The sequence below is a fragment of the Mus caroli genome, unplaced genomic scaffold (assembly GCF_978045245.1).
Source record: "Mus caroli unplaced genomic scaffold, Mus_caroli_1 scaffold_3, whole genome shotgun sequence".
Lineage (NCBI taxonomy): Eukaryota > Metazoa > Chordata > Mammalia > Rodentia > Muridae > Mus > Mus caroli.
Window position 1 is genome coordinate 1,750,246 of NW_028227258.1, and position 26,714 is coordinate 1,776,959.

Consider the following 26,714-nt stretch of genomic DNA (forward strand, 5'->3'; position numbering starts at 1 on the left):
GTAGAGATTTACACACTTCATTATAGAATCAGCCAGGTGATTAAACACCTTAACCAGGGGAGAAAAATGAAGAATTGAGGTAAGCAAGACTGAAAAAGTAAATCTGGAAGGTAATACAAAGTATTGCCTAGTGTAATGGTGCACTTGGGAGGTGGAGGAAAGGATATTAGGAGTTCAAACTCATCTTTGGCTAGATTTCATGTGTGTTTCTAGCTTAGCTTTGAATCAATGGATAGCCTGGGATACATGAGATCCTATCTCAAAAGAGGGAAAAAAACGGTAATTGTATTTGATAGGATGCCAAGTGAATGAGAAAAGAAAGCTAGCCCCAGCTGACCTTTTCCACACCCTAGAGTTTTCACACTGTTATACTAGATAAAGAACAGAGCCAGGACAGCCATAGAAACCAAGAGAGCTGGTGACAGGAAAGCTTCCCCTCCTGCCTTTTTCCTTCATAATGTCATCTGAACTTTGTGTGCTCATTCCCCAGCTCTGTGCATGGCTAGTATGCCCTCACCCTTTAAATCTCAAAGGGCCACCCCTGATCAGTCTAACCTCCTGGCTTTCTCTACTGCATCACTCTGTTTGCTTGCATTGAATGCAATGATGACATTTACGAAGACTTTGTATATTAGCTTCAGACAGTTTCAGAGAGTAAGAGCCATTTCCATCTTTTGTAGTGTGTGATGATTCAAGTTGGAGTTTTTCAACTTTGCCTTACTGCCAAAGCCATCAGCTCTTAGTAAAAACCATACACCAATTTTGGATTCTGACCTTTTGCTTGGCTAACAATGTGCTCTCCATACTCAACAAGCCACATGCCCTTCAGCAGCTGCAGCATCAGTACACACCACATCCACTACAGTGTGCTGGGCTGCTGGGCTGCTGGGCTGTAAAATGCAAAGTGTTAAAAATATCAAAAGCATTTTTACTTAATGATATTTTCAACTTAATCTGGTTTTACTAGATGTAACTACAAACTGGGAGCATCTATATGCCCAAAATCTAGCACATAAAAAGCACACAATAAATATTTGTGGAATAAAACAATCATTAGTTAAGTCTAGTGTGATAATCGGACTCTCCACCCAATTAGAAGCTCATGGAAAGCCAGGTGAGTTTCTGAGGTTTTGTTGAATTGATTCGTCCTTGTTGGCTGCTTTGTGTAGCCACTATTCACCTGTGCATTGAAGAAATTCCTAGCATATTTATCTACTTATCTTTTTTAGATAGGTAGCCCTCTGTTTCTCAGACTCTTACCTTCTTGACTCTTACCTTGGGACTCTCTTTCTCCATGTTACTAAGAGCCAAGATTCTATTTAACTAAAGGAAGGGTGGTGGAACTAAGAGAGAAAGGACATTTCACCTTTCCTCCCTCTACTTCATTCTCAACCAGAGACAGATTTAGATGAACTTCTGATGAGCCATTTAGAAAAGTTGATTGCTTTACAACCATGGAGGCAGCCTCAAAACTTTGCTTTCCTCAGCTTTGAACAGGGTCAGAAACTCATATCCTAGATGGGCCATGCAGAGCCCTGGTCACAAATTTTAAAAACTGATGCATAGGAGCAAAATACGCTAAATACTGAATTGTAGAACATAAGGTAAAAGAAGTAATGTCAACAGTCTGTGTTGATATGACTGCTTGATTTTGTTCTTGTATCTCATTTTATTTTCATTTTGCTGTTTATTAAAAGAAGAAACTCTTTTATTTGTATTAGGTGTCATCTAAAAATACCTCCTTCCCAAGTTGTTTCATACAAATAAGTTACCTTTACCTTCATAGACTAGACAGAAATTAATTAGCACTAATTCTATTACCTACCACCTTCATCTGATGAATGTGTTGGATGCAGGTCTGAGAATACTTCACCTTGCCCAAGGTGCCTGATTAATAAGTGACGAGGCAAAAACAGGACAGAGAAACAGTACCCTGTGATTGACAGATCAGCATGTCTTGGTCCTTGCACAGAAGTGCTTCTGCAGCTTGCATCTTCTTATTAATTCCTCCCAAGTCATACACATGCTTTTACTCTTTGTTATACCAACTTAAAATTTTACTGTGCATTTGTTGTGCTGAACTTAGAAATTCTATGGGAATGCATATTTCTCTCTTCAGCCCCAGGCTTTTCATCACCCTTTTTCTCCTAGGATCTCTTTTGAATCAGATCATTTGCTTTAGGTCCCTGATACAGGGGATCTCATTGGGAGCCTCACTCTGGAGTGGGGACTAGCTGTGTGGGAACCCAAGAGAACCACATTTTAATGCTGAGTCTTTGTTAAGTGTTTTTCTGTGCCCCAGGTCCAGGGAAAGAGTTGAACTAATTAATAGGATCATCTTCATCTTGAAATATAATTCTTTTAAAAATTGATTAGTATCAGACAGATGTTGGTTTTTCATAAGAAAATATTCTCATACACTGTCAAAATCAAGTTCAAACAAAAAAGTTTCAATCGAGAATTAAAGAAATGGATGTGGTTTTTTTTCTGAAAGACCAGAAACCTATAGCCTGTTCCTTTGAGTGTTTCTGCCCATTTATTACACCAACCAAACACTAGACAAATCTTTCCAAATTCCTATTTTATCTAAGTATATCCTTCTCCAATTCAACAAAACATCTCTACTTGTGTTGGTTCAGTGCTCCAAATTAACACACACACAAACAAACAAACAAGCACACAAACAAACAAAACCTTGAATGTCCTTTGAATTCAAATTATCATAAAGAAGTTAAAAGACACAGCTGTTGTGTATAGAAAGTGGAGATTTAAATTTTAGCTTTCTTAATGTTCTCCTGATACCTGTTTAATTGGAAATGATCTGAATTCTAGAAATTAAAACTCATGGAATTTATACACTGATGAGACAACTCAATGGCTGAGAACTCTGGTTGCTTTTGCAGAGGACCCAAGTTCATCAGCATCCACAGTGTTAAACTCCAGTTCCAGGAAATCTAATGCCCTCTTCTGGCCTCCACAGGAATTGTATACAAATAGTGCATTTATGTACATGCAGGCAAAGCACTAACACATAAAATGAAATAAATCAAGAGGGGGGATTTCAAAGCTTGTGGAACTTTTATATTGTTCATTCTTTATAAAGTCATATTCTTGCACCACTGCCATTTACCACATTCAACATTCAATATGCAATGAAGATTAAATAGGTTGGAATTGGCCATGAGAATGCTAACAACCCAGGAAGGAGAAACAGCAGACACACAGTGACTGCGGACAGCCACCTAGGACACAGCAGGGATTGAAGAGCAGAGGCCAGGGGTGCAGGAATGCAGGACTACTGGGATATTGTAATGGGGTAGAACAAAGATCCTACTGGTCAGCAATGCCCTTCCTACTTGGAACTCATAGGAGTTCGGCCTCTAGAATTCTCACATCCAATATCTATGACTGAGCCACACTGCCTGTGGAGGACGCAGCATAATTCAATGCTGTGTTAAAATGAGTTCTGTTCCATCTCAATTAGATTGGAAATTCCCAGAGGACCATGTTGTATCTTTCTGGGAAACCTCCACAGTTCTTTGCACAGTGCCAGGCATACAAATAGCATCCAAAAACACATCTAATGAATAAATGGGCTCATATAAATTAGAAAAATAATTAGTGCTCAATTACAGACACAGAGGGTTATTTTGCAATGCCCCATGGTGAATTAAAGTCTAGGGCCGCATCTTTGAGTCTGAGCCAAATAAGATATTGCCATCTTGGTTAACCGTTATTTAAATGTTTACTTTCCTTGTCCTGTATTATTATATCTCTCAGGATTCTTTTGTTCATCCAGCTAATGAAATGAGGATTGGGGAACTTCACCCTTCATTAGCTGAGACCCCTCTGTACCCACCCAAACTTGTTCTGCTAGGGAAGGACAAAAAAGGTAACATCGTGAAGCCGATGTGGAACTGTGCCCGATGCATGTGCATGATAAATCGCCACTTATACATTATGACATGCCATAGTCTATAAGTACTCGCACACGTGTGCTTCTGACATTAATCCATATGGAATCTGCTTTTCATACATCTTTTGTATCCGTCAGTGTTCGTAGCATTGTAACATGTTTCCCCTTTAAATTTCAGAATCAACTGATGAGTCTGAAGTTGACAAAACTCACTGTCTGAATAACAGTGTCTCCTCAGGCACCTACTCAGACTACTCGCCCTCCCAAGCTTCCTCGGCATCCTCTAACACCCGGATGAAAGTGGGGTCCTTGCAGGCAACAGCTAAAGATGCCGTCCATAACTCTTTGTGGGGTAACAGGTGTGTTGAGAATTTCCCCTTCTGGGTTCCCAAATGTTCGTTGTCAGCAATTTTGACAAAGTGGAATCTGCTTTATGTTGGAATTGTGTTTGGCATGTGAGTGGCACAGAACACAGAATATGCAGGTAAGCATGTGGGCTCACCTGGGACTTTGGAGGGCATCAAAACCAACTTCCAGGGCCTGGCATCCATGCAAGGCCAGTGGGAAGAAACTATGGGAAGTCACAGTGGGAACTAAAAGCTTGAAAGTGAAAATTTGTGTTTGACCATCCCTAATAATGAATATATATATATATATATATATATATATATATGATTATAAGTATGTATAACTCAGCATTATTAGCAAACGAATTCACATACTCTGGAAAAACAGGCATATGCTGGAAGTAGCCACTGGCTCAAATGTGCTACTAGCCCCAAGCATAGTACAGTCAATATGATAGACAATCCCTTGATATACTATCTATAGGCCAATAGAAGACTATGAAATCATGAGAAGAAGGAAGAGATCTTAAGGGAGGAGGAAAGAGAAAGCAGCAGCACACGTGACAAGAAGTGAAAGGGAACACTTAAGGAAGAAGAGTAAAGGAGAGGACCGAATTAGAACAAAGTCTAATAGCACCCAAATCTGAAGATGCTTTTTACGCTATTTTTTAATTAATTATTTATCTACATTCCAGATGTTGCCCCCTCCCACAATTCTTCTTCCCACTCCCCCTCCCCTTTGCCTCTGAGAAGGTGCCCCACTCTCTACCCAGGAATTCCCCTTCTCTGGGGCCTCAAATCTCTGCAGGATTAAACACATCCTCTCCAACTGAAGCCAGACAAAGCAGTCTTCTGCTACATATATGCCAGAGGCCTCGGACCAGCCTGTGTATGCTCTTTGGTTGGTGGCTTAGTCTCTGGGAGATCCCAGGTGTCTGGGTTAGTTGAGATTGTTAGTCTTCCTATGGGGTTGCCACCCCCTTCAGCTCCTTCAATCCCTCCCCTAACTCTTCCATAGAGGTCCCTAACCTCAATCTAATGGTTAACTATAAGTGTCTGAATCTGTCTCAGTCAGCTGCTGGTAGGGCCTCTTAGAGGACAGCCATGATAAGCCTATCTGTAAGCACAACATAGGATCAGTAATAGTCAGGCTTTGGTGTCTCCCCCCACCCCCATGTTATGGATCCCAAGTTGGGCTGTTCACTGAACAGCCTTTCCATCAGTCTCTGCTCCAGTTTTGTCCCTATATTTCTTTTAGACAGGAATAATTCTAGGTCAGTAACCCCATCAGTCCACTTGGGGCCCTGACTATCTACTGGAGGTGGTCTCTTCAGGTTCCTTCTCCCAACAGTTGGGCATTTTGGCTAAGGTCATCCCCATTGAGCCCTGGGAATCTCTCACGTCCAGGTCTCTGGGACTTTCTAGAGGGTCTCCCAGCCCCCACAAATTAGTGAAATAAATAAAATAAAACTGGAGACTTGATCTTTCTGAAGACAGCTTGTACTGATTAGAAATACCAGCATTTTTAAATTCTTTAATTTGGTGGCTTAGAAGTGTTCTGAGTCAGAAATTCTAGAAAAAAGCAGGGGAAATCCCCTTGTCAGTCACTCTTCAGAACCATGGTTGAAAGAGCACATTCTTTATTCAATCACTCATTTAGCCAACATCTATCCTGAGCCCAGAAAGAAGACCTCCCTCCTCATGTTTGCTTTCTATGGAAGGACCTAAGATAGTATACAATAGTACACTAGGCAGTGTGCTACAAGGCCATGTTTACTCAGAAGATATGAAAGTCAGAGCCGGTTAAACTGGGATTTTTTTTTTGTTGTTTTTGGATTGTGGTGAAATAATGCGAGTTTAACCATAAGCCAGGTGGGGATAAATGAGCTACACAAAGAAAGGCTGGTGGCATTCTCTGTTACTTATTCTTCTTCTGGAAAATTCACCTCTTCCTCTTGGTCATTTTTCTCCTCCTGCTTGTGTTCACAGGATTGCACCACCTTTCCCACAGCCTCTAGATGCAAAGCCATTACTCAGCCAACGGGAGGCTGTCCCTCCAGGGAACATCCCCCAGCGTCCTGATAGGCTGCCAATGAGTGATGCTTTCCCTGACAACTGGACTGATGGCTCCCATTACGACAACACTGGTTTTGTCTCCGAGGAAGCCGCAGGCGAGAATGCCAACAATAACCCTCTCTTAAGTTCCAAGGCTAGAAGCGTACCTGCTCATGGGCGCAGGCCTTTAATTAGGCAAGAAAGGATTGTCGGTGTTCCCCTGGAATTGGAGCAGTCCACACACAGACACACACCAGAAACAGAAGTGCCTCCTTCCAATCCCTGGCAGAATTGGACCAGAACTCCCAGTCCATTTGAAGATAGGACTGCTTTTCCTTCCAAATTAGAAACGACCCCTACTACCAGTCCCTTGCCTGAAAGAAAAGACCACATGAAGGAGCCTACAGAGACACCGGGTCCCTTTTCTCCGGGAGTGCCATGGGAATACCACGACCCCACCCCTAACAGGAGTCTCGGTAATGTCTTTTCTCAAATCCACTGCCGCCCAGATTCGTCTAAAGGGGTTATCGCAATTAGCAAAAGCACAGAGAGGCTTTCCCCGCTCATGAAAGATATAAAGTCCAACAAGTTCAAAAAGTCCCAGAGTATTGACGAGATTGACGTCGGTACCTACAAGGTCTATAACATTCCACTAGAAAACTATGCCTCTGGGAGCGATCACTTAGGAAGCCATGAGCGGCCAGACAAGTTCTTGGGACCAGAGCATGGCATGTCCAGTATGTCCAGGAGCCAGTCGGTACCCATGTTGGATGACGAGATGCTCATGTATGGAAGTAGTAAAGGCCCACCCCAACAAAAAGCATCTATGACTAAGAAGGTCTATCAGTTTGACCAAAGCTTCAACCCACAAGGAGCGGTGGAAGTAAAAGCAGAGAAGAGGATTCCACCCCCTTTTGCACACAATTCTGAGTATGTACAGCAGACCAGTAAAAATATCGCCAAGGATCTGGTCAGCCCCAGAGCCTACAGAGGATACCCACCCATGGAACAGATGTTCTCCTTTTCCCAGCCATCTGTAAATGAGGATGCCATGGTGAATGCTCAGTTCGCCAGCCAGGGGCCCAGGGCAGGCTTCCTAAGGAGGGCTGACTCCCTGGCCAGCTCCACCGAGATGGCCATGTTCAGAAGGGTCAGTGAGCCCCACGAGCTGCCCCCTGGTGACAGGTATGGCCGAGCAACCTATAGGGGTGGGCTGGAAGGCCAGAGCAGCGTTTCAATGACTGATCCCCAATTCCTCAAGAGGAATGGCAGGTACGAAGATGAGCACCCTTCATATCAAGAAGTGAAAGCGCAAGCGGGAAGTTTTCCTGCTAAAAACCTTACCCAGAGAAGGCCGCTGTCTGCCAGGAGCTACAGCACAGAGAGTTATGGGGCCTCCCAAACCAGGCCAGTTTCAGCTAGGCCTACCATGGCAGCCCTCCTGGAAAAAATACCATCTGACTATAACTTGGGTAACTATGGTGACAAGACATCAGATAACAGTGATATAAAGACAAGGCCCACCCCTGTGAAGGGAGAGGAGAGCTGTGGCAAAATGCCGGCAGACTGGAGACAGCAGCTGCTTAGACATATAGAAGCTAGAAGGTTAGACAGGGTATGTCTGGCGTTTCTTTGTAAGAATTCCCTCCTGCCTTGGGTTTTCCTTTCCTGGCGTCTCTTAGCACATGTGGCGGCGCATGAGTTACAGGAATGGTAGCGCCCAGAATTTTATTTTTATTTTGTGGGGGAGATGGATTGCAACAGTTTATTGCCAGTATTGCTAATGCTTTCTGAGAAGTCATAACCAGCAGGTGAATTACTTAGCAAATATAGCCTAAATAATGTTGGTAAGAAAGAATTTGACTCTATTATCTGAGACGGTCCTTCGATGTTTTTCTAACCATGGAAGCAAGGCCACCAACCAAAACTGTTCCCTGGTGACCTAAAGAGTGTTATTTTTATTGAGTCTATAAAAAGTGAGTATTTTACCCTTTTCCACACGGACTCACTTATATTAAACTCAGGCTTAATTTGTTTATAAAATTTTCACATTGCTACAGCTAAGGGACAACTGAAGTTATTACTTCTAATGAGCAATAATCTTCGCAGCAAGTAACAAAAAATAAAATAATCAGAGATTAAATGCCCTCCTACACACTATTTTATTCGATTATAAAACCCTGCCATTTAGAATATTGGCTTTTATGTAGAAGGAAATTCTAAAATTCAAGTCAATCTACAAACAACAAATACAGATGATGTCTCAAGGACTACAAATGAAACAAATTAGTGTGTACAATGTAGCAAAACAAGGAAATAAATCCTAAATTAATCCTAATTCAGTTAAAAAATGAATCATAATACTGTGTGGAGTGAACAGTAATTGGAGAATTAAAAACAAAAACAGAAAAACAGTACAAAGCTTAAAATTAGTTCCTGTTGCCTGTTTGAATCTCTCTAAGAGAAACCAGGAATTTCATTTTCTAGAGCTTTGGCCATCTGCATCATCGTTCACTGAGCCTTTGGCTCTAGGTCAGAAGACTGTGTGTGTCCCAAACTCATGTCAAAATTAAGGATTGTTTGCAAAATGGGGCTTTTCCCTCTCGTGTCTTCGAGTTGGGTGTTCTGAGTGATATTACCCACCAGGGTGCTTCATGCAGTCATTTCAGTTTTACTGAAATGTTCTGCTTTTATGGAGCAAGTTCACTGTGTTAAGTATTTCTTTCATTTTAAATTTGATTTGCAGGTTGTATCTACATGACAAGGAAACCGTTTCCCTAGAGAAAGAATGAACTCATAAGTGTGGCTGTGAGCATTAATTTCTCAACATGAAAATTAGTTCTGCCTTGCAAAGTATTTCATCAAAATGTTTCAAATAAGTATAATCTCCATCTCCTTGAAGGAAGATTTGTTAAAGTCTCATGGTTGATGTCATAGTAGACACCTAGCCAGATGGTACATGCTTTACCTTGAATTATACCCTCATGTAGACAGATAACTTAAGGGAACTCTGGCCTCATGTAGACATGACCATATATTACAGGGTAATATGAAGTAAGAGAGGCTCTAAGAAGGTATGAAGAGTGTATATAAGATGACTAGTAATTGGAGACAGAAGAATGGATGGAAACAAAGCATGATAATGGAATGACTAATGTGAAGTATTTGGTGTCATTGATTTACTGGTGTCCTGGATAGATGTGTCCCACACACTTTGAAACGAGACGTTAAGAAGTGGGTGACTCCTGTAGCTGCAGAGTGTATAGGGGTAGGTTTGGATAAGTAGGTCTGAAGGCTCTGCCTGGTTCAGATGGCTAATGTGAATTTATCTGTAGTTTTTTTTCATTGTTGTGATGACACCTCCCTTTTTCCATTGAGCGCTGTTTTTTTTTATAATTCTCTGGTTCCAGCACTAACTTTTCAGAGCCATTTTGATGTATGTTCAATAGTTTCTCCTTTGATTCAAGAAGTTGAGTTACTTTGGACCACTTCAAGCCACAGTTTTCTAGGAGCTTTCAAATGACATTTTCTTCCCCAGTCAGCTGAGCTATTTAGCCATAACTCAAGCTGCATCTCCTTTGAAATCTTCCAGCTATTCTCCCAAATGAATTCAGGGTGCCAGAGTGCATATCATAATGGCAAATAGTTTTGACAGAGCTGAGCTATTAACATTCTGCCCATGATCAGATAGCACCAGAAATTTGGGGTACCTTTTTCCTCCAAAAGCTGTCCAATTCTGAGCAAATGGTAATTCCAGCAGCTACAAGATCTTTGTGATTTCACATAAAAGCCAGTTAACTGCCTACAGATCTGCTCCTATTATAGGCTTAACAGTCCAACATGGAGTTGGCAAAAGATTTTAGTGTTGGCCTTAGAGAGACAGACAGCTTGAAGTACTACACTAGAATAAGGATACCATTTTCTCCCTTAATCACAAAGGCTTCCATGACAGAACCCCTCTGTGACCAAGAATAAAACAGGAGTCCAAGTGTCTTAGATTGCTTGTCCTCTATAGGACATTAAGGAATTAACCCTGAAAAAGAAGAGGTTGAGAGTCTTTTTCACTTTTGGCATGATGACAGTGAACTTTAGTCCATAGTCCTTAGCAAACTGAATTGGCAGACAAGTGTATCTCTAGTCATCCCTCTCCATAGCTCACCAAACTCTGGTGGTAAAAAACCATTACTTTGGGAATAGAATCCACCCATTAGTTCTCAATGATAACTAAGAAAAATTCTACCGCATAAAATAAGAGAATTACTGACAGAAGCAAACATTGCCAATAATTGTGTTTCCACTGTAGATAGAAAGTTGATGCCAGGCCATTTTAAAATATCTTAATTACTGAAGAGAAAAATTTAAAAATAACTGGTCATTTGTACCTGGCAAAGGATATTCACAATATAAAATATCACCAGAATGCTGTGCAAATATTTTATGCATACTAAAAAGGGGGAATAGCATTAACCATTTTTAAATTATAACTGCCTTTAAGGCTGCCACACATTAGCTTAGGCAGAGTTAGAAGTTAACATCCGTCTTTTATATATGTAGATCTGACAATGTGAGACATTGAGATTTATAGCAGAGGGAATCTTATTAAAACCCCACTTTTTGAAATTGCAAAACTAGGAAACTACTACAGATGAGCAATATTTGTCTCAGGATCATGATATCTAAGAGACAGACCTTAGCCTTTATGTGAGAGCAGGTGTAAACAGTGTATCTTTGCTCTTGTCATTTCTGTAGCTCTGGACAGTACTCATTTTGTGCACAACTAACCCTGTTACTGTATGCTTCTGTCTGATCGAGCGCATGTTTATAAAGAGTTACTGTTTGCCCGCTTACAGTTCAATGTTATGAATTTAGATGTGTTCATGTAATGATCCGTTTGTGGAGCCCGTGTTTACATCCTGTCACATGGTTATCTCCTCTACTCAGAATGCTGCTTACAAACACAACACAGTTAACCTTGGCATGCTGCCCTATGGAGGTATTTCAGCAATGCATGCAGGCAGAAGCATGACTTTAAACTTGCAGACTAAGTCTAAATTTGACCTTCAAGACCTACCTCTTCAGAAAGTAAGTATGGACTGCCCTACATGTGTCAGCATCCCAAAGCCACTCGATGTTTGTTCACCTGATGTATTTAGGCTATGCATCCAGCCCTGCCTGTTACGGACTCTCCATGGTCCGAAAGCACCAGGGAAAATGATGTAGAGCCTGAGTCCGTAGCTGCTCGGTGTTTATTGTAGCCAGACTGATTACCAGACTCTTGCTTTTTGGACTGAGCAGGTACATCCTTTGAGATTACTTTAAGCATCATCTTTCTACATGTTTTCTATTCTTCCATGGTTTTCTTTCTTTTGTGTTGACACATTTACTGTTTTGGAGGTAACTCCTGACATCCGTTGGTGAAGCACTCTGAGAACACTGCTAAAAACTGGTTTTAGACTCTGGTGGTTCCTTTAGAAGGTGTAATATTATGACTGAGCATGGAAGTTAAATGTTTAGCACTGTACATGCTTTTCTAAGTCCACTTACCTTGTGGAAATAGAGCACAGGAGGAAGAGATGTAAGTAGTAACAGGTTCATATATTTTAAACAAAAGTGTGGGCATATTATGAAGGAAATAATACTGTATATTAATGAGAGGAAGAATTCCCGTTGTTAAGGATACATTTTTCTTGTTCAGTCAGCACTGGGAATGCCCATTTCATCTGCTTAGACTGACTAATGCTTTTCTGTTACATCTCAGGAGAGACTAATGAGTCATTTTTATACAATGTCACTATGACTGTATGTTAATGTGGTCACTTTGTGGAAGAAGCAATACAAAATAGAAAAACAGAGTGATAACAGCCCCCAAACATTTCTGCTTTCTGAAGAAAATTAAATGTGGGAGAAATTACCATGGCTTTATGCCTCACACTTACTGCTAAATGTCTGGTAACATTCCCTAATCTAGATCATTTTATCCATGCTTTGGGTAGTTTATATCCACAACTTTAAACACATGCAGAGAGAGAGAGAGAGAGAGAGAGAGAGAGAGAGAGAGAGACTAAACTGGATTTCTTCTCAGTCTCCAAGGGATGACCAGTGGTGCTTGATAATGTTCTCTACTGGATTTTCCTGAGGTCAGCAATATCTCTTATCATAACCATTCCCATGACCCAGCTAGCAATCCCTAAATTTAGAACTGGGCTTATGTGCAATTAATTTATTTGAGCTAGCACAAGTTGACTCTAGCATATCATCAGCCATTTTCTTGATACCTCTTATATGTCCAAAGCCTTCATCCTCTTTCCACCCAAAACCAACTTTCTTATCCTATCCATACTCAAGTATGGATGGCCTGTAAAAACTGTAGCCCCCTCCATAAGAGGACTTGTGAAGTAATGCAAATAAGACTTTGAAACTAAATAATAAAATTTCAAAAAATTTATGAGCAGATTGAAGGAATCTTGGTATGAAGACAGCCACTGTTGGAACCCTGTGAAAATATCTAATAGCAACAAGCCTATTTTGACTCATTTGGGTCCTAATTTTGCTTTGAGCTATGCTGTGATCTTAACTCATGCAGTAACTGGACAGCAGCAGTGTACTTAAATGTGTCTTTTGTATCTTGGTTATTCTCCAGATATGAGTTAGAGACAGCTGCCCTGTTGTTTTAGCCTTGTGGTGTGGTGGCCCTGGAGTTATACCACACTTCATTAACAGCAATAACGCAGAGCTGTATTTGAGGACCTCAGCTATCCTCTTGCAACCACAAGTAGAACTTATACAAAATGGACTCCCATTGGAAGGGAAGTCCCTCTGGAAAGCACGACAAATTGCAACCCAGCAATTAAAACAATGAAAGGCTTCAAAGTAAATTACTATCAATATATTATCTCCTACATGGAGGAGGAAGAGGAGGAAAGAAAGGAGAAGGAAGAAGAATAAAAAAAGCCACTTCTAAAACTACCAGTTAAGGTCTATGAAAAACATACGCTCGTATGATGAGTGATGTAATGAGTTTGAAAACATTTATGCGCAAGAATTCAGAACATTGCGAAAGGTGTAGCTGTGGCAGTTCAGACTGTGTTCCACTCCATAGGTTATACCCTAAGTTTCTGTCTATTCTGCCAGATTCATCTCCTCTAAGGAGCTTGGATTAGCAAATTTGAGGAGGTTTCCGGCCAAACAAGAGAGCTAATCTATTTTTATATACTTTTAAATTAGCATACAAGGAAATGGGTGTTACTATGGCACTTTCAACTACACTACACTCTGACCTCTCCTCCTCTCTTCCTTCCCCACTGGCCTCCTTCCTACCCCAGAGCTCCCTTCTGCTTCCTTGTCACATGGGCTCTATTATGCCTGCTTTCTGTTTTCTCCACCCCCTTAAGATTTCCTCATGCTCTCTCATGATCTCATATACATGCACAAATATATATGCACATATATTAAAATCTGTACATGAGAGAAAATGTGCAGGGTTTGTCTACATCTACTTCATCACTTCAGTCCACCCATTTTCAGTTTCTGGCCAACCACCATAACTTCAGGAGCCATGGCTAACTGTTCTCATGATATGGCATGCTTCCTCTCAATCCTTGCCAGACAAGAGCATATTCAACATCTGTTTTCCTTTGTGCAGAAAAATTACTCTTAGGCATCTAGGGAACAAAAAGCATGATGCTTCCTAAGTAGTGGAATGGAATGAGAAGTGCACATATGTGGGAGTGGTACCCTTCCCAAGGGACACTTGAGGCTGAAATCACACCTTGTGGCCATCCTCTCTGCCTCCCAAACTTGACTTCTTGCATCAGGATGAAGGGAGTATTCTAATTCCCTCCAAAGCACTGACACTGTCCTTAAGCAAATTCATGATAATCTAGTTAAATGACACTGTTGTTTGTAATGAAGAGCCCTGGTACCTGGCGGTGCTTGAACAACATGTGTCCAAGGGAAAAAAAAAAAAAAAAAAAAACCACATTAGCCGGGCTGTGGTGGCGCACGCCTTTAATCCCAGCACTTGGGAGGCAGAGGCAGGTGGATTTCTGAGTTCGAGGCCAGCCTGGTCTACAAAGTGAGTTCCAGGACAGCCAGAGCTATACAGAGAAACCCTGTCTCAAAAAAAAAAAAAAAAAAAAAAAACATGTGTCCAAGGGCACAGGGAGGGAAGACATGTTGGTCAAGGGCATCGGGGGAAGTATGCTGATCAAGGACATTTGGAAGGAAGACATGCTGATCTTCTTGAGTATTTTGAACATTTCTAACTCATCTCTATTTATTGCATGTCTGGTCAAGCATACATTTTTCATTAATTAACAGCTAACTATGGTCTTTCTATTATGTAAACAACAAATGATAATTTCATGAAAGTCTTTAAGATACTTTTGAAAATACCACCAGATACAAAAAAATTAATATAAAGAGTTAAGATTATTCATTAATTTTTTGACATTTCTGCTGAACTTGAAATTTTAAGAGTGCCTGTGAACTAGAATGTTAACATGCAAGTCAGACTTAAATTATAGAACACTGATATTTCCTATATTTCCTATTTATTTGTTCATTCATTCACTCATTCGGTCATCATTTATTTGCTGCCTTTCCAAAAAGCATTTAAGTCAACTTTCTATGATGTTTTTAATGGTTCATGTGCTTTTTTCGGATGTGTTCTACTGTAATGAGCTCAGCTATTGTCTTGAAATGTTATGTTACTGGAAAAGGATAACATTATAAAGGAATGTCCATTCAAATGCTATTTTTATTGCCTAGATTAATGATAGAATGATAAATATTTCCATTGGGAAAAAACAAAGGCTGAGAAACACTGAGAACCCACTCTGTCTGGTACCACAAGGTACTTTAAGGATGGTTTTTCTTGCAACTCACAAACCTAAGTGGAGATATTTAGGAGGTTATGAGACAGACTGGAGACTGGAGATCACAAGTCACACAAACATATGTGCTTTACTGTCATGCCCCTGGTATCCAGCATAGTAATAAAAAGGATTTAAATCTAACTCTGCCTGGTACCTAGAGTATACCCTTTCTACCCAAGGTGAAACCTTTTCAAAATTTGTAACTCCTGACATTTTCACTCATGACTCTCAGTAGTCAATACAATTCCTTCATATACCTTATCCAAACAATCTTGAAAGTTGATAATATGGGATAGGAAAAAATTAAAAAGGGAAATAGATGGAGTAACTTAACTAACCTGATGACACATGATTCTATAGGCTACTGGAGAAATGTGTCAGGTATGATCTAAGTGAAAGTCGGTGGTCACCCTGTACTTCACCAGACCCACCTGCACTTCCTGACTATTCGGACTCACCAGGATGTGCTTGGTGACATGACTATTACAGACTCCAAGCCTCACATGCTAACCCTGCTGACAACAGCACCACCAAAAAACATCAGAACTGGTGAAGAAACACTAGCCTTTGCTAATGCCAGCCCAGGGCATGGCTTCCAAAATAAGTACAGTAGTTTCCACAGAGCTAGAGTTACATTTGCCACCTCTTCTTCTTCTAGTGTTTATTACCATAATGACACCTTAGAATTTTTTGCTTATTGTTTATAGTCTCAAGCAGTAATATAAATCATAATTTTAGAGAATAAAGGCCAAAATCATATATGTGTGTAGATAGATAGATAGATAGATAGATAGATAGATAGATAGATAGATAGATGATAGATATAGATGATATATAGATATAGATGATATAGATATATATAGATGATATAGATATAGATAGATAGATATCTCCAGCGTCTGTTTTGTTAGTTACTAAATCAGTTTATTGTTGTCTAAGAAACTCCTAAGTTATAGAAATTTAGACAGCAATGTTTGCCCTGACTATTTTTAAATTTCTGGTGTCCCTTTTCAATGGACCTATGCAGATGACCCTGGAGAGGATAGCTCCATCACTACTGTCCATTTATTTACTCTAAAGCCAAGAATCACTTATTAAATGCCATTTTTTTCCTGATGAAAGCAAAGCAAAATCTATGCTGTACCTTAGCCAGCTTCACCTGTAACTGCTATCAGTTCTGTTATGTTTATTAATGGCTCTTTATCCCTCCAGAAAGAGCCATTTACCATTATAATTATGAAAAAGCCACCAAAGTGCACACAATTCCTCACAGAGGCTAACATGAGCAAACAATGTTGCTATCAGTGTGGATACTGCCTCTTCTCTGTTACAGACCAACATAGTCTTTCAAAACCATTACCACAGAGATTCTCCCTTACAAGATATTTGCCTTTCTCATAAATGTCTCTTCTCAAAAGCTTGCTGGAATACAGAAATAATTTCACTAAAAATACTCTGGACAGATTATTTTTCTAGCTTTTCCTGTTTTTGTTTTTGTTGTTACTTTTATTGACTTGGATGTTTGTTCCAGTTTGGGCATTTTGTTTTGTTTTGTTTTGTTTTGTTTTGTTTTGTTTTGTTTTGTTTTGTTTTGTTTAAGGTCTCAGTACATAGCCCATGCTGGCCTCAAACTTATGATTCTCCAGCTTCAGTCTCCCTCTTAAATGCTGAAATTATAGGCATGTGCCACCATGCTGCGTGGGACTAACTGTCTTTAATATCTTCCTAAATCTATGGAAATGTGCTTTGCAAACCATATATAAATTACCTAACAAAATAGAACCTTGCAGTCATCAAAGATGTCACAAAAACTTGGCAAAGTGTCAAAATCTAATTAATACATATAATACATATATATAATTTCACAATCATGCTTTACACCATTAATTACCAGATGAATAAGGCTACTGGCTCAGCTATGCTCATTTACTCATGCTAATGCTATTTATGTATGTGTGTATATATACATACATAAATATTCATTCATTTGGTTACATTCATGTACACAAATGCATGTACAAATATACTCACACAGATGCACATTGAAGGCTCAACCAGATTAGAAATTACTTCTTTCGCTAGACACCATCATTCCTAGTTCTCAGAATCCTTGACACTACTAAGTCTAACAATAGCCATAGCAGATTTTGGAGTCAGTTTTCTTAAGCTATAGTCCTTATCAAAATGTTTGCTTTTTCACTAAATCACACTGGCTGTTCCCTCTGTTATTCCAATAAGCAAACTAGCAGAATCCAGCAGCTAAGGTCCTGTGCACTGTGTGTTTCTTTATCTTCTGGAGAACTTTTAACAGCTAGATGACAAATTTATTTACAGCATTTATCCTTTGATAAACAATGGGAGCACACTAAATATTTCACTTTTCAGTCATCTTCTCTCACCACCCGACATCAATAAGTTGTTTCCATGACGTTTCTGTTTCTTCAGGCTTTAGTGCCTCACTTCAAAAAATCGAGTCGCAGCTCATTCCTGAAATAAGGAAAATGCTTTCAGAAAGTTCCACTGATTTTACTGTGTAGTGAAAAAGAATCTCTTTAATAGTCCTGTATGTTTCTGTCACTTTGTCCCTGTAATAGGAAAGAATTAGTGTGACAGTTAACTCTAATTTTTAAAAAGAGACAAATTAATTTATAAACTTACGAAGAACATGGGTCATAATAATGTCAAGTTTTTGATAGAATGGAGCTGTGCCTTTGTATTAGTCCAAGAAGAATTGTGCCAATTTTAATAGCTCTCAGTGACTATTCAAAATAGGACTATTCATTCCTGGGGAGGTAAAAAAAATTCATATGAGGAAATACATATAAAAACAAGAGGGACTTGAAAAGGACAAGGAACCTTGTGTTGAATTCTGCCACCTCTCAAGAATATGTCTGACACAGAGACAGCCAGACAGGTTGTGTCATCCCTCAGGGCAAAGGACCTGAGCCAAAGAGACATAGGTACTGAAAATGCACTAATCCGTGTCTCTTGAGTGTATGAATACCTTTCAGCTACTTAATATTCGTATTCTGATTTGCCATATTTTAATGTCTAGAAAAGTTGCATGTAGGCACATGTGATCATATTGGTCTAGAAATAGTAAAGAATAGAAATCAATTTCAAACATATATCAGATAACTATCTCACTGCTTTCAAAAACATGTTTTTCATGTGTTACTCTTCATTTGATTTTTTTTTAAACACAAACTCCCTCTTAACATGAGAGGTTACATTCAAAAACCTTTTTTGCTGGGTTTTGGGTTTTTTTTATTTCTGATGGGCTTATAGAAACAGAATTTACATAGTCAAAGTAAAAGGTGAAATTTGAGCTATGTCCTTTTCCTTATGTCCATTGCAGGGACAATGAGACAGTCTTACTGTGAGCCCTGTTAATTTTACTGTATTTTCCAAAAGTTCTTTAAAAACATGCATGTGGTCAGAATACAAATAAAGAGGTTATGGGGTTGCTTTTTATAGTGGTAGGACTACTCAGTGTAGCCAGATGAGCCTGACAAGCAGCTGTCTATGATGGTTATGAAGGCAGTGGCCCAGCTCACCAAGACTGAAGGACCCACCTCACACAGAGTACCACCAAGCACTGGTCAGGTTTTGTTAACATGGATTCTTCAGAACGAGGGCAAGGACTGGTGTGGGCAGCAATGGACTCACACGGATTCCCAATAAGATAAGCAAAACTCATGTATCCTGGAGGTTAGAGGGGAAGAGAATTTTTCTACATGCCCCACACTATATATTCCACCAGTTGTCTCTCCAGTAGAAACTATAGGTCTCACCTTTCTAATGGTATCTGATTGCTTAATGTTAATCTAGACAGAGTATGGATCATCTCAAAATATCTAAGATCAATATTAATAAAGACAGGATATTTCTATTTGCTAAAAGACCACACTAACAATTTTTTAAAACTTATTACTTTAAATTTAATATATAAGTGATGCATAAATGAATTTACTAATCAGAACAGTAATGGCTTACTTGGTCATGACTCTAGCAGCTGTCTGTTGATAATACACAGTGCCAAGCATCTTCATCTGCCAGTGCTGATCCTGCCAAGGATTATTGGAAAATACATCCTTACAAAATCACATCAAAGTCCAAAAATTCATGTTAAGCTATGGCTTGGAATATTGAACATTCCAGTCTATGAATTTCATGGTTTCAATTTATATTATAAGTGGTAAGATCAAACTAAAGAGACAAACTAAGCAAGATTTAAAATGTTATGGGTGTTTTTAAAGCATTAATTAATCTCATTCTGATTATCTTTATTCAGGTATTATAGAGAATCTAAACTTTAAAATTCAGTAAATAACTCTGAGACGGTTACTTTAATTATTTCTCATTGCTTCCAAAATAGTTGTCAGTTAATCAGTAAATAGCATATAATAGTGTTTCCAGTTAGGATATATGTTTTATATAATCAAACAAAATTAATTTTACCATAATTGTTAGGGACTCTTTTCAGAAAACTATCGTAAACATCACTAAAGAATGCCATACCATTTTCGCAATAGACCCCGTCCCAGCAAAGCAACATTTTAGACAATGGACAAGAAGATGTCTCTCCTAGTGGCCAATGGAATCCTTACCCACTTGGGAGGCGGGATGTACCTCCGGACACCATTACTAAAAAGGTAATCAATTTCAAGTTGACACAAACCATGAACCTCACACGTCCATCGTAATTTGTAGTCCATATCTTGTGTCTTAACATCATTTCTAACCTCATAGTAAATTCAGGCTAAATAATCCTGACATTCAAGGGCTTCTGGTCAACTGTCAGTGCATTGAAGATAATGGAAATAAACACAGTCTGATGCTCAGTTAGCAATAGCTATATGTAAGTAGCACGCCCCTCTGCAGATTTACCATTTCTAGGTGTGCCTTAAGGTGTGCTTTGAAGTGCAAGGACAGAAAGATGTGTTGCATACACTTCATCTAGCCTTGGCTTCAACAGTGCACATAACCAACTTCCATAAAACTAAATGTACCATAAAAGGTTGATTTGCCACATCTAAAGTTGTAACAGGGTCAAAGAGATGCCTCAGCATATAAAGGTGCTTCCCTTCAAGCCTGACTACCTAATTTTGATTCCCCCAGGCCCACATAATAGAGAAGAAACCAATTCCTACAAGTACACTGTATGAGAAAGGAAATAAGTACTTTGACCAAGTACATATGCTTTGTGACACACATATGGCCACACACAGGTACACATATAAATCAATCTGTAAATAAGTACAATAGAAATTGTTTAAAGTTTTGCCTAGCAAGCACTCTCTGAGCAATGGTACACATACTACATGCTAAGCACCTTCTTGGTGCTAGAGAAGTAAAGATGAACACAAGCCTCAAGAATCTTTTAACCAAATGGGTGTAGTGAGTGGGTCAGACATGATAGCTCACCACAGCAAAGGAAAGGAAAGCAGCAACATGTGAGGGTGGGGAGTCTGTGCCCCTTACTGTCATTTTAACTTCTCACAAAACAAAGAGACACTGACCTAATTTTTAAATTAGTAAAACACAAGCTGTCCTGAGAGGTTAAATCATTAACATTACAATAAAACCAAACATTCTTAGCAATCAAGGAAATGGGCACAGTCCATTTCTCATCTGCTACACAGGCTAAGTAGAAAGCACTGGAACACACAAATCTCTTTATATGCCTATAAGAACAAAGACATGACAATTGTCGTGACTCATGATGCAATGTAGCTGAGTAAGCACAAACCTGCTCTGAAGTGTCTAAAATCATTAAACTAAACTTTAAGTGTCATTCAAGGTCACAGGACATTTACCAAAAAAAGAAAAAAAAAGAAAAAAATGGTCAGATTCAATTGCCTGTCAGCAAGAAAGTGTGTAAATTCTGCTTCACAAAGGAATATTTTACAGAACTGAACAATGAGTAAATTTGGTTATGATTGTGGTTATAAGCCCTAAAAACAGCCAGAGATATACTGAGCAGGATTAAATCTGAGCATCTCTGGTCTAAGACATGAGAAGGAAAACTGTTTTTATAAGGTCATGATAAGCACTATATTTAGAGTTCTACATACTTCTAGGGAGAACCCTGGGTGAGACCCTTCCACTAGCTGTGGTTCTTACACTAGAATGTTGAGGGCCCATTGACATCACATTGGAACTACACTCATAATTTGCCTAAGTGTAATGTTGGGGATTTTGCCTCTGATGAATTCAGTCAGTCTTAAAGATATACATTTTTTTCCAGAATCTCTGGTGGGCCATTGCCTTGCAGATACCATGCATGCACTTGGGCAGTACAATGTGATCTGTCTATGAAAGAATGCAGACTGTGACAATTCCAAGAAAGGACACCATTTGGGAAGAAATTAAAGGGACCTAAGGACAGGGGCATAGTGTTCAAATAAGGAGAAAATAACTGGAAGTCAAATAATATGGGCTGTATCCTGTAGGAAATGGAAAGGAAAACATGGAAGTATTTTCAAATGGAAATGGCATAATCCAATGTTTATTCAAACGGTTCTCTCTAACCAGTTTTCAGAGAACACACTGCAAAGGAGAGAGCTTAGAACCAAAGAACAAGCCAAGAAGCTTCTCTGGCTATTCAGAGGAGATTCAAAAGATGGAAACATAGTATGTAGAGAAAAGGGATGGTATGCATTAAAAGCCTGACATGTAGAGCCAGGAGTATCTTGTGGGGGGGGGGGGGGGGAAACTGGGACTGTATTCAGTAAGCAAACCAGGGCTGAGGCAAATTAAATGAACTCTTTTAGAAGAATGAGTTATATTATAGTTTCTAGGAAATCAACCCAGCAATTTTTTTCTATGCTATGGAAATAAGAATGAATATGTTAGTGCTAGAGAGATGGGTCAACAGTTAAGAGCATGTTCCTGTAGAGGATCTGAGTTTGGTTCCCAACAACTGCCTGTAACTCTTAACTCCAGGAAGATCTAAACATCTGGCCCCCTATGGGCCCCTGAACATATATGCACAAGCCTACATAGAGACACACATGCCTATAGATATAATTAAATAAGCATCTTTAAAAGAACATGTTACTTAGATTTACTATTTTGTGTTACTATGTAATTGGCATGAGGTGGAGAGGTGCTAGAGAAGAGAAATAAGATTGTACTAGACAGAGATGGGAGAGAAGGAAAGTGGGGGAAAGGGATTGATCTACTTGCTAAACAAGAATTAAATAAAGCCACAAATTCTATAAAAATAAGACTCTACAGAGGCAGTGCCATGGTAATAGCAATTCAGGAAGATAGTTTTGAATAAAGAATAATTTTCCTTTCTACTGATCCATTTCAAATATTTGTTTTGATAACCCAAAAGGCCAGGATGATATAGTTCTACCAATTGTAATGTTAACTGGATTGTGTAAAACTTTTTAAAGCTTACTCTTTCTAGTACATAATTACAGTTATTCACAAAAGTAACATGGATAGGAGCTTATGAAAATATATATATCAAAAGTTGTTCTAAAGACGAAGTAACAGGTGAATAGCAGGTCTTTAACAGTTGTGGGTTCCTACATGATGTGCCAATATTCTTAGCAGAGCACATCCCTTTATTTCCTGATGCCAGTGTGGCCATGCAGTAGACACAAAGTCGGGGGACTCTTCTTGTCCCCACTGATTCTGAATTGTCCCTTTAATAAAAGTCCAAACCCAAAAATTATCTATTAGCTAGCTATCAAATCAAGGTAGAGAATAAACTCATCACATATTAAAGCAATAGAAAGGGTGTTGGATTAAAACATTTCATATATCAATCTTTGGCACAGGTGATACATAAAGCAAAGTATTACTCTCCTTCAGAAAATTGATATAATCACTCCCATTAATGTTATCTTTGCTTTGAGAAAAATCTAGAAGCAAAAATACAAAACTAACCCAACACCACAAAAATGTCCATGGCTTACTGTATAGCTAAAAGACCTAGATAACACAGTAACTGGGGGCGGGGGGGGGAATCACGGGTTATTGCCAAAGAGAAGATTCAATTTCTAGTCTCATGGTTATTAGTCCTCTAACCTCATTATGTATTTGGTTCTTAAAAATATTAAGATAGAAAAAAATAACTTGCATTTTTTAATCACTGTTGCTAAATATGTGACAGTGATCTTAGGAAACACTATAGGTTAAAATGAACAGACATACTGACTTTTGCTACATCCCACTCTCATGGACTTCTTTTTTTTCCATGCAATTATTTTTATTTTTTATTAGATATTTTCTTTATTTACATTTCAAATGTTATATCCTCTTTCCTAGTTTCCCCCTCGAAAACCCCCTATCTCTTCCCCCTTCCCCCACTCACCAACCCACACACTCCCTTTTTGGCCCCTGCAGTCCCTTATACTGGGGCATAGAATCTTCACAGGACCAAGAGCCTCACCTCCCATTGATGGCCAGCTAGGCCATCCTCTGCTAACATCTCATGGACTTCTGTTATTAACCCTAGTTCCATTGCTGCATTCTGTATGTTGATGTTTAGTCATGGGACAGTGTACTGGTGGATATTCAATAAAACAGACATGATTGCCTTCACATCACCCAGATGCCACCCGGTGGCATGGGGGCAGCAAAGGAGAAGGCTTACCTCATATTTCATGTGTAATTAGAGACAGAGTGGTGTGTTACCTGCCTCTAACTAAAACCTGAGAGATCAGCAAGACCTGTGAATACCCTCACACTGCAGACACACCACTGAGCTCTGAGAGACTACCCTAGCACCCAAGTGTGAGGATATGTTGGGGTACCAAATACAAATTAAAGAGAAGACAGATTCTTCTTACCATTAGCTCTTACAGAGTTGTCATAATCATGAGTATGTACAGTGTAGATCAGGCACTGTAATAAAGTGTTTGACAAAAAGTCTCATGTCATCTTCACAGTTTCACAAGGTGGAGACTTCCCCAAGATGGACTGATAAGCAAGGAATTAGAACCTAGTGTTGTCTGGACATACAGTGTGCTCCACTTTCCCCATTGGTGTATATTCATTGTGCTTCATGATTGGTTAAATGAGGGCATGTACTTTGAGCATACCCACCCATGTCTTCTTCAAGCCTCCTCTCTTTCCCACAAGCCCATGGGCCCTGTGCAATTTTGTTTTCATTTTCATGTCATATATACATCCATGATTTCATGCATCTGTATAAAATTTAGAAACCAAAAGTGAGAGAAAACATTCCTACAAAAAGCATACATTTGTTCCTTGTGGCTGAAAAAGGAATCCTCTTTGTATATAAAATACATTTTCTTTGCCCATTCTCCTGTTATTGGACACCTGAGTTGGTTTCATAACTTAGCTGGTGTAAATAGTGCTGCCAGAAGGTTTGATGTTCTAGAATCTCTATGACTTGTCTGCTTGGAATTCTTTGTTAGCACTCGAGAGTAGTAGACCTGGGTCATAGGACAGGTCTATTTCAGTTTTCTTTAAAACCTCCATACTGATTTCACAGTGGCTGAACTAGTTCAGATTCCCACCAAGGTATATATTGGATCCCTTTGTCCACATCCTCATTGGCATATATTGTTATTCTTTTTTTAGTTTTATTTGTTTATGTATGGGTGATCTATCTGCATGAACACAAGCATGCTGAAAGAGGGCATCAGAACTCATTATAGGGTGTTGTAAGCCTCTCATTTTTGGTTTCTAAATTTTATTCAGGCACATGAAATCATGGATGTATATGTGGCATGAAAATGAAAACAAAATTGTGTAGGGCCCATGGGCTTGTGGGAAAGAGAGGGGGCTTGGCAAAGGTATGGGTGGGTATTGCTGAAAATTGAACTTAGGACATCTGAAAAAGCAACTGGTGCTCATCCACTGAACCATCGCTCCAGCCCATATTGTTAGTCTTAATAGTTGTCATTCTGACTTGAGTTAGATGGATTACCAATATAGTTTTAATTTGCACTTCCTTGGAGAGTTGAGAAGGTGAATAGCCTCATCTGTTTATTGGCCATTTCATATTCTGAGAACGGTCAGCTCATTTCATTAGTTTCTTCATTGACATGGTTGATTTCTTGTTATTTAGATCTTGAGTATTTTAGATATGCTATCAGATATACCTGGTGAAAATTTTTTTCTCATTCTCTAGTCTGTCTCTTCACTCATTTAAGTGTTTCCTTTGCTGAGTAGAATTCATTTCATTTCGTTCATTAAATCTCACTTATCAATTGTTAGTGTTATTTCCTGAGCTACTGGAGTCATTCTCAGGAAGTCTCTGCTTATGCCCAGTATCTCAGAGTCTTAAGCTCTTTGATTTACTGATTTTCTCTGCTGTCACTGAGGGGACTGTCCATGTCTTTGTCTAGCAGGCGAATTTGGTGTTGTGACTCTCCTTCCTAGTTGTGTTTATCTGTGTCCCACAGACCTTAATATGTCATATTTTCAAGTACACTGTTTCAATGCACTGTCTTACTTGCCCTGGGATTCTTCTTTGAGCCTGAACTACTTAGAAATATATTATTTGTGGTGTTTGGGGAGTATCCATCCATCCTTCTGCCACTGCATATAGTTTAAGTAAATAATTGTTGGTTCATATATGGCCACAGATAGTCAACCATGGCCTGTTTTTATATCCTGTTCCTTAACAACAATCAGAAAATAAAGCATACAGTTACAACCTAAAAAAAAAAAAAGTAAATAATTGTTGGAGACAATTGGTGTGACTTCAGACTACTTGTTGAGAGTTGATTTTCAGTTTAGGTCATGGCCTAGACAGATTCTTATAGTAAACTAGGGAGAATTCTAGACATAACAACGAGATGTGGTCAGTGTGTGGTGTTGGGTTCAAGAATATTTTTAAATTCTTGATAATTATCAGTATAGTTTTTCTATCAATTATTTAGAAATGGATATTACCATCATCTTGCTCTCCTGTAGTTCAATAATTTTCCTTTGCCATATCTGCACCTTCATTATCTGAATATGTAAGAGCTTTTTGGTGAACTAAACTTCTTTCACAGTATAAAATTCCAATCTGTCTCTAGCAAAGTTTTTGTTCTGAAGTATTTTTTTATTCAATCTCACACAATCAATTTTTCTCTTCCTTTCATTAATAGTCACACAATGTCACTTCATAGACTGGACCAGAGTTCAGATGTCCAGAACACAGGGGAAAGCTAGAAGTAGCATTTACACATGTGCAGTCCTGGTGCTAAGAAAGCAAGTGGAGACAGATCCCTGGGTTTTGCTGGTCAGCCATGCTCAATCAGGAAATTCAGGTTCAGTTAGAGGATGTTTCAAAATTAAAATGGAGAGCAACTGAGAAACATTCTCAATGTCAACGTCTGGCTTTCAAATGCACGTGTACACATAGACCCATGTGCACACCCACAAACATGTTGGTACAGAGACACATTAACCACACATACACATACAAAACAGTCATAAAGTGCATCAAAGTTTAATTCCATTTTTTTTTTCTTTTACACTTGATTATGAATTTTGTTGCGTCTGAGGTTTTATTCCTGTTTTCTATGAATTATTTGAACA

At 39.1% G+C, this 26,714-nt stretch overlaps 1 protein-coding gene across 11 annotated transcripts in view; it reads left to right on the plus strand.

Moving 5' to 3' along the window:
• Positions 1–26,714, plus strand: part of Lrrc7 (leucine rich repeat containing 7) — a 505,524-nt gene that overhangs the window by 426,425 nt on the left and 52,385 nt on the right. For 7 of the 11 annotated variants that reach the window (XM_029475017.2, XM_085835366.1, XM_021157470.2 and 4 more), the window contains 4 exons: positions 3,781–3,892; positions 4,095–4,275; positions 6,253–7,933; positions 19,730–19,849. In XM_029475017.2, coding sequence (XP_029330877.1) covers positions 3,781–3,892; positions 4,095–4,275; positions 6,253–7,933; positions 19,730–19,849 — 2,094 coding nt within the window. Of the gene's footprint in view, positions 1–3,780; positions 3,893–4,094; positions 4,276–6,252; positions 7,934–11,259; positions 11,401–19,729; positions 19,850–26,714 lie in introns of all 11 variants that reach the window. The other 4 variants (XM_029475027.2, XM_029475018.2, XM_029475023.2 and 1 more) reach the window with 4 other exon arrangements.